Source organism: Pan paniscus, chromosome 1 (assembly GCF_029289425.2).
Source record: "Pan paniscus chromosome 1, NHGRI_mPanPan1-v2.0_pri, whole genome shotgun sequence".
NCBI classification, from domain to species: Eukaryota; Metazoa; Chordata; class Mammalia; order Primates; family Hominidae; genus Pan; species Pan paniscus.
The window spans coordinates 89,047,153-89,055,821 of NC_073249.2; the positions used below are offsets into that span (position 1 = coordinate 89,047,153).

An 8,669-nucleotide genomic window follows, 5' to 3' on the forward strand; every position below is an offset into this window, starting at 1 on the left:
GGAAAACTCTCCTGGACATTGGTCTGGACAAATAAATTTATGACTAAGACCTCAAAAGCACAGGTAACAAAAACAAAAATAGACAAACGGGATTTAAACTAACAAGCTTTTGCACAGCAAAAGAAATAATCAACAGAGTGAAGAGACAACGAGTTGAATGGCAGATATATTTGTAAACTATTCATCTGACAGGGAACTAATATCCAGAACATACAAGGAACTCAAATAACTCAACAAGAAAAAACAAATAATTCTATTAAAAAGTGGGCAAAGGATACAGACATTTCTCAAAAGAAGACATACACATGACCAACAGACATATTAAAAATGCTCAATATCACCAATTATCTGAGAAATACAAATCAAAATCACAATGAGATATTATCTCACTCCAGTCAGAATGGCTGTTATTTAAACACTAACCACATGTTGGCAGGATGTGGAGAAAAGGGGAAATCTTAGACACTCTTGGTGGGGATGGAAAGCAGTACAGCCACTATGCAAAACAATATGAAGATTTCTCAAAAAACTAAACATTTAATTAGCATTTGATCCAGTAATACCACTACTGGATATCTACCCAAAGGAAAAGAAAAGAAATTGATATATGCAAGGAATACCTGCATTTGTATGTTTATTGCAGCACTATTCTCAATAGCAAAGATATAGAATTAATCTGTGTCCCTTAGCGGAAGAATGGATAAAGAAAATGCAGTATACACATACATACATGTATTTATACACATCATGGAATACTAATCAGCCACAAAAGAATGAAGTCATGTCTTTTGCAGCACCATGGATGAAACTGGAGGCCATTATCCTAGCTGAAATAACTCAGAAACAGAAAGTAAAATACCACACGTTCTCACCTATAAGTGGAAGCAATGGGTACACATGGACATACAGAGTAGGAGTAATGGATAGTGGAGCCTACAAGAGGTAGGAGGGTGGGAGAGGAGTGAGGGCTGAAAAATTATCTATTGAGTACAATGGTCACTCTTTGGGTGATGGGTGCACTAAAAGCCCAGACTTCCCCAGCATGCAATATGTGCATGCAATAAATCTACACTTGTACCCCCTAAATATATTTAAACAATTTAAAAATCCATAAAAAAGAATGAAATCATGTCTTTTGCAGCAATTGTGGCTGAAACTGGAGGTCATTATCTTAAGTGAAATAAGCTAGGCACAAAAAGACACATATCGCATGTTCTCACTTATATGTTGGTACTAAAAATTTTGATCATGTGGAGGTGGATGGTGGAAAGATAGATAGCAGAGACTGAGAAGAGTGAGTGTGGGGAGTGGGTGGTGGGGGGATGATGAAGAGAAGTGCGTTAAAAGGTACAAACATACAGTAAGATAGAGAAAATCAATTCAATTTTTGATAGCAGTGTAGGGTGACTATACTTAACAGGAATATATTGTACTCAGGCAGCAGACACACTGAAAACCCTGACTTGATCAGTATGCACTATATACATATAACAAAATTTCACACATACCCCATACATTTGCACAAATAAAAAAAAGAAAAATCAAAACATAGAAGCTCTCTGGAACTCACCATAGACGAACAGGGTGAATTCCTCCTCAGTGGTGACTTCAAAATTCCTTTGGTTTATCTGGGCTTTGTAGGATCCTGCATCATTCAGAGTCAGATTGCTGATGCACAGGGAGTAACTCCACTTGGTGATGTCTAGTCGGCCCAGGTAGCTTTTGACCATAATGGTTACATTTTCTTTGGGACGTGCGAAAGCAAGAGCATTTTTGGGACCAATCCAGATGACGTTCTCAATCTCTGTGTCTACTGAGATGTTTAGGGGGAGAGTCACGGAACCCCCTAGGATCCCTGACACCACTGTTGGGGCTGAGTCCCTTCCAGAGGCTCTTAGTCCTGCAGAGATAGAAGAGGGACTTAGAGGAGCAGCTAGACTCCTTGAGCTAGCCTTCTTTCTTTCACTCTGTGAATATACATTGGGCATAAATGTCAGATGCTGAGAAATGAAATGAGATTCTTGTCCTCCTTCTTCTAGGTCAATTGCCTAGCACAGTCATTAATTCCTCCATTCTCCAAACACTGTCTCCCTTAAAAGCAGCCACAACAATCTGTGAAACAGATCTTCTGGGTTTCTGTTCCAGTAGAGGAATTAGCCTTGTGACTTTGGGTACATTTCTGAATTTTTCAGTGAATCAGTTTACTTATCTAAAAGATTGAAATGCTCATACCTGCACCATTTTCTTCAAGGGATATGGTAAAAATGAAATGAAAGCAGGTTGCTGCAAATTGTGAAGAGCCAATGAAGTAAAAAGGAGCATATTTTAAAAAATATGGGTGGGTAGAGGGATGGTTAGATGGGCAGGCGAGTGATAAAGCAAGCAAAGTAAAATGTTTGTGTTAGAATCTAGGTAGTAGGCCTATGAATGTTCAGGGTAAATGCTCCAACTTTTCTGAATGTTTGAGAACTCTCATAGCAGTGTCGGGAACTAAAGGAGCTTCTCCTACCTCTACCTCACCCTTATTGTCCATGGCATCTCAGATTGACTTTGGTTTGGCCAGGTTTGGGGGTGGGAATAGCTGGTGGTACTAATACAGTTCCTGATTTCCTCATCTTAGGGGAGATCATATTCCTGATAAACATTGTTACCAAGGCATCTAGGAAGCTGGTATTTGGCCAAGGCAGTTAATTTTCTTGTAGGGACCCTGTGGGTGTCTTCTGGGTGACCCTAGCTTGGATTCCCAGATTCCAGGGCTTCCGAGGCTCTGGAGAGCACTTTTGAAATTCTAGACCAAAACAGATGGGTTTGGGACCCAGACTCCACCAGGAATTCTGGGTGGGAAAATAAGTAGAAAATGTTAGAGACAAAAAAGGAGCATAAGCATAGCCTGGAGGGGCGGAAGAAAGCTGAAGCAAGCTCTGAAAACCCAGAGGATACAGAATATGCAGACACTGGAAGGAGAGAGGCTGCTTGGTGCAGGTCATGGGGGTTCTCTGCTCAGACCTCCATCAGCCAAGCACTTGCACCTTGTGGAGAGGCAGCTATGGAGCATGCAGGGCTAGGGATCCTGGACATGAGAAGGTTGGGTCAGGTGGATTCTTTAGGCAGATTCAGGCTGAGTTGATGTGAGGTTGGTTTGAGGTTTTCTAAAAGAGAGCTCTTCCCATCTGGAAGAGACTGCTTACGATTGCTATGTGTGCATTAGGTACTTTATGTAAATTATCTCATTTAATTCTCATAACTATACTATAATTAGCCCCTTTTTACAGATGAGGAGCTGAAATTTAGAGAATTTAATCCACTTCCCTGAGATTACAGGGTTGATCAGTCACAGAGTCCAGATCCTATGTCCATGATGCCCCTGGAGTAGGGAGGCCAGGAGTACTGCCCATCTGTATCCTGGAAGCCCAGGAGCTTCTGGGTCTTGACTGGGTGCATATGACTCGTTTTGACTTCAAAGTTTCTTACATCAGACAAAAACCATAAACAAAAGCCTCACAGACTCTCAGTGGAGGGGGCAGGATGTGGGCCTCACAGGGCAAATCTTGTTGCAGAAGACAGTGCAATGCAGCTCCCAGTACAATGACAGGTCCCCAGTACCAGTCATTTTATTTTGAATTGCACCATAGGACAAATAATAAAAGAGCATTCAAAGATTGCAAAACTGAATTTGACTCACCTGTCTCTTAATAGTTTCCAAAGAATGCACATAACAGTAATTATAATAATAACAATCATAGCTTCTGCCAACTATGTGCCACTATACGTGTGTGTGTGTGTGTGTGTGTATGTATAGATCATCTACAATCTGTAAGAGTGTTGCATGATGCATCCTACTAACTATATTTTACACTTAAGAAATAGAGGCCCTCATCACTAATAAATGATGGAGCAATGATTTAATTTCAGATGTTCCTGATACTAAAGTGAGAGGGGTCTTTTCACTCGACTGCCTTTTAAGTTCCTGAAATGACTCTTTGGAGATACAAAAGCATCATCCTTTCAGACCAAAAGAATGAGATTTGAGGTCATCCTAATCAGTGGAGCCAGACCGAAGGAGATGCCTCTTTGCTCTGAACTGTTTGAAATTCACTGCATTGATCATTTGCGGCTTGGATGACCTTGAATGTAGCTTATTTCAGGTTTGCTCAACACAATCAAGGAACACCCCAAAGGTTGGAGGTAAACATAAACAGCCTTGCTGCTTTCTGTGTGTTTTGATGAGCCAAGATAAAATTGAAAGTGAAGAGAGGTCAGACTGGACCTCAGCTCTGAGGTCTAGGCTCCTCGTTCACCCATATCTGCATCTAGGAGTGTTTCTAGAGCTCCCTTCAGGCACCAACTGCCAACCCCCACTGCTCTCAGATCTCTAGTGCTACCTGCACCATCATCCCTGAAGCCCTGGAGAAAGCGGGAGCACAGAAGGACAGTAGCTGCCACAGTCCCAGGTGGCTGAGATCCTCTCTGGGGTACTGGATTGGCTCTATCTGCTGGACAGTGGGGTTCCGGGCCATGCAGCGGAGAGATGTTTCCCAGGAGTTGGGCCTTGATAGGGAGGAATAAGATTGAGGAGAAAAGGATATCCAGATAAACGCCACCTTGCCCATGGTCACCTAACCGCCTCCAGGTCCCCAGTGAAACCTCAGTAATAAAGCCAGCATATATGATAACCAAGGCAGGATACGTAGAAAGAAGCTCCAGAAGTTCTCTCCATCCCTAGGAAATTGCTAGGTGGCTTCTCATCAGGGGATTTTCCTGGATCCCTCTGTGGGTTTTATCCACACTATACAGGGAACAAACTCATTATATACTTGGCATTTCTTAGGAAAATGTGAGGGCGAGAGAAATGTAGTTTGAGCCCAGAGCTATTTGAGACCGGGGCTAGAATGTTACCCCCTTCATAGTGCACGAATATGCACACATGCAAAGTAATTTCTGGCAAGGAGATGAGTTTCCCGATTTTACCAACAAGAACTGGGCTCACGCCTGTAATCCCAGCACTTCAGGTGGTTGAGCTGGGCAGATCACGAGGTCAAGAGATCGAGACCACCATGGCCAACGTAGTGAAATCCTGCCCCTACTAAAAATACAAAGATTAGCTGGGTGTGTTGGCATGCACCTGTAATCCCAGCTACTCAAGAGGCTGAGGTAGGAGAATCGCTTGAACCCAGGAGGTGGAGGTTGCAGTGAGCCGAGATTGCGCCACTTCACTCCAGCCTGGCAACAGAGTGAGACTCCGTTAAAAAAAACAAAAAACAAAAAAAAGAATCTCCCAGGCAGGGAATGCAACTGGCCTCAGAAGAACCACAGTAGCAAGAAGTGGTGGCCATAAAGTGGACTTACCCATGAGCAGGAAGAGGAGAGAGGTCTGTAGAACAGAAGAGAATATTTGCAGCTGACTCCTCTGTGGCTTACTGGAGAAAGGCCCAGGAGCCCAGTCATCTGTGTGACTCTTTGGTGCCACCATGATGATCTATTTTCAGAACTGAGACTGAAGGAGGATGCACTTACCACAGCTTCCGCACGTGTCACAGCTTCTGCATGTGTATATGAGTGTGTGTGTGCATGTGTACGTGTATGTGTGTGTGTCTCAGAGGGAGGGTTGTTTATACAAAACACCACAGACTCCTCCCATCTGCGCAGGCAGGTAGAGGTCCCAAGTCTATTCAGGGCCTCATTTGTGACTGATGTGGAGCATCACTTGCTTTGACATCAAGGGACTTGGGTTCTAAATTTGGCTCCTAAAGGTGACTGCTAAAGATCTGTACCTCCTGGCATTCATGCCTCTGTGTAATCACCTCTTCTTGAGTGTGGCCTGGATTTAGTGACTTGCTTCAAGTGAATAGAATGTGGCAGAGATGTGGGATGGGTCACTTCTGAGATTAGGTTACAAAAAAGCTGTGACTTCCATCTTGGGTTAGCATGTGTGTGCATATGCGCTCTCTCTTTCTCCTGCCCACTCTCCCTCTCTGTCTTTCCCACTATCTCTGTCTCCCTACCTTACACTGAGGGGAGCCAGGTATTATTTTGTGAGATACTTTAGGGAGAGGGTTCCAAAACAAAGAACAGAGGGAGGACCCCAGCCAACAATCGGCGAGGAGCTGATTCCTCTGGCCAACTGTCCATGAGGACTGAGGCTAGCCAAGAATCACATGAGTGAGACTGGAAGTGGATCCTCCCCAGGAGGGCCTTGAAATGACTGCAGCCCTGGCTGACACCGTGATGTTAGTTGTGTGAGTACCTTAAGCCAGAGGCACCCAGCTAAGCCATGCCCAGATTCCTTATCAAGAGAAACTGTGAGATAATAAATGTTTGGTTTTTAAATTTTTTTTCAATTTTTTATTTTTCATCAAAAATGCTTATTGTTTTTAGCTGTGAAGTTTGGGGCAATTTGTTACACAACAACAGATAACTAATACAGTGACCCAATACATTTTCTATTTTGCTCAAGGCAGTTTGTGCTAGCTTTCTGTCACATGCAATGAAGGACTTTTAATATGGACAAAGGCATCAGGGAGACTGCAATGGGGGTGGACATCGTATGTGACAGTGTAGAGGTGACTGAGTTGAAAAGGTAGGCTGGAGAATGGCATGATTCCCTATATCCTGACTTGGGAAACTGTCTTTTTCTCCTCCTTCTTCTTGTCAGTAGCGTAATAGCTGGCCATGCTATAGTTTGTGTTTCAGGCTTCAGGTCATTTGTTTACTTAGGCTGTAACATTAAGGGGACTTGGCAGGAAAACTTGAGGCTGGCAGAGTGTGTAGTTTTAGCTAATATTCGATGAAAGCTTACAGAGTGCTAGTCCATCTTCTGACACTTTAACATATTCACTCATTTGATCTTACAATAGTTTTATGAGATATCTTTTATCATCCCCATTCTATAAATGAGAAAACTGAGGTGGAGAGGGGTTAAATAGCTTACTATAAGTTTTATAGTTAGTAAGGACTTGAACCCAGGAAGTCTGGGTTCAAAGGAAGAAGGGAGAGAGAGAGAGGAACCATTAAGATAACAGGCTTATGTCCATGGAAAGCATCTTTAGAGGCTGGTCATGATCTGATGTTGCACAATATTGAAAGTGACAGAATCTTGAAAATCTTTAAATTTTGTGCACTAGGAGCGTGTCTTGTTTCACTCTAGCCTTGGTCCTGTGACTAGAACATGGGCTGTCTAGAGGGGATTGCAGGACATACGGTCAGGAGAGGTTACCAGAGCCCAGATAAAGCATCCTGTTACCAAGCTAAAGGCAACAAGAATCCAGTAGGAGTAGGAAGCTTCCTGGAGCTGCAGAGTGGAGGGAGAATGGGTGGAAGGGATGAGCCTGGGGATGAGAAGACAGGTGCGGAAGCTATTGAAGGAGTCTGGGTACAGAACATGAGAGCAGGAACAGTCTGCATGGGAGGCGAGGGCAAAGGCAGAAGGGAATTCAGAGAGATTGGTAATAATAAAAATCATTACTAACATTTATTGGGTAATTACAATGAGTGAGCCTCTGTGTTTAGAACTTTACATATGTTTTCTCCTTTAATCCTAAGATAGACCCTATTTGGATGATACTCCAATTATTCCCATTTTAGAGATGAGAAAACTGAGATTTAGGAAAGTAACATCACTGAAATGACCTCCTTTGAAGTTGTGACCATAGGAGGACACAGCCTTATAATACACAAAATCCAATTTAAGTATTATCATTTAAGTATAGTAAAACCTAAATTAATATAAATTTTGGTATGATGCATTTGTTAAGTGTGCCCTGTCCTCACATGGGGAGGGCTAATATTCTCATCAGGACTGGGAGGCAAAGGCACTAGCATTGGGAATAAGGGAGCAACATCAAGTGATGTTGGCCCCGGCGTCTCCAGTGTTGTCCTTCTCAGTATACTTCAACCACCCCAGCAAGTGGGTGTGACTGACTGGAAAATTTTTGAAATCCCTGCTACTGTCCTTGGAGTCCAGCCAGCTACAGGCCCAGAATCACCCCTGTCAACTGGGCATTGCCTCCAGGTAGCATCAGACTCCAGCCTGGGTTGAGATTTGGGTCTGGCAGCCACAACCACATACTCAGCTGTGTTGCTTCACCACCAGCTCCCAACCAACACTTCATTCACTGTGCAATTAAGACGACCCTGCATTTTACACAATTGCATTTTTTGGATTTTATTTCTAATGTTGTATTGACTTGCAGTATATATATGCTACTACAGATTGGAAGAATATGAAAGACTGTAGAATTTTGACAAGCTCAAAGCTTTTTACACTTAGATGGAAAGACAAATATATGTTAGGAGCTAAAGAAATTCAACATCAAATCAACTGCTGCAGCCACAGTAGAGGGAAGAATTAGGGAATGTCACAGTGTTCAAGTGGAATCTAGGGATACAGGCTATGAGACCAGCCTTTTAGAGGGTAGCAACAAAACAAGCAAAAAGTGGTGCTGCCGGCTGGGTACATTGGCTCACGCCTGTAATCTCAGCACTTTGGGAGGCCGAGGTGGGTGGATCACGTGAGGTCAGGAGCTCAGGACCAGCCTGACCAATAAGGAGAAACCCTGTCTCTATTAAAAATACAAAATTATTGGGAGGCGGAGGCAGGCGGATCACGAGGTCAGGAGATCAAGACCATCCTGGCTAACATGGTGAAACCCCGTCTCTACTAAAAACAAAAA

General features: G+C 43.2%; 1 protein-coding gene across 3 annotated transcripts in view; it reads right to left on the reverse strand.

The window, feature by feature from the left end:
* The window catches only part of LY9 (lymphocyte antigen 9), a 34,821-nt gene extending 27,909 nt beyond the window's left edge, over positions 1 to 6,912 (reverse strand). For all 3 annotated transcript variants that reach the window (XM_063598834.1, XM_003811867.5, XM_008964255.4), the window contains exons 1-2: positions 5,347 to 6,912; positions 1,571 to 1,900 (exon numbers count right to left, since the gene is read on the reverse strand). In XM_063598834.1, coding sequence (XP_063454904.1) covers positions 1,571 to 1,900; positions 5,347 to 5,470 — 454 coding nt within the window. In that variant the 5' untranslated portion in view covers positions 5,471 to 6,912. The remainder of the gene's footprint in view (positions 1 to 1,570; positions 1,901 to 5,346) is intronic.
* Between the last annotated feature and the right edge of the window lie 1,757 nt (positions 6,913 to 8,669).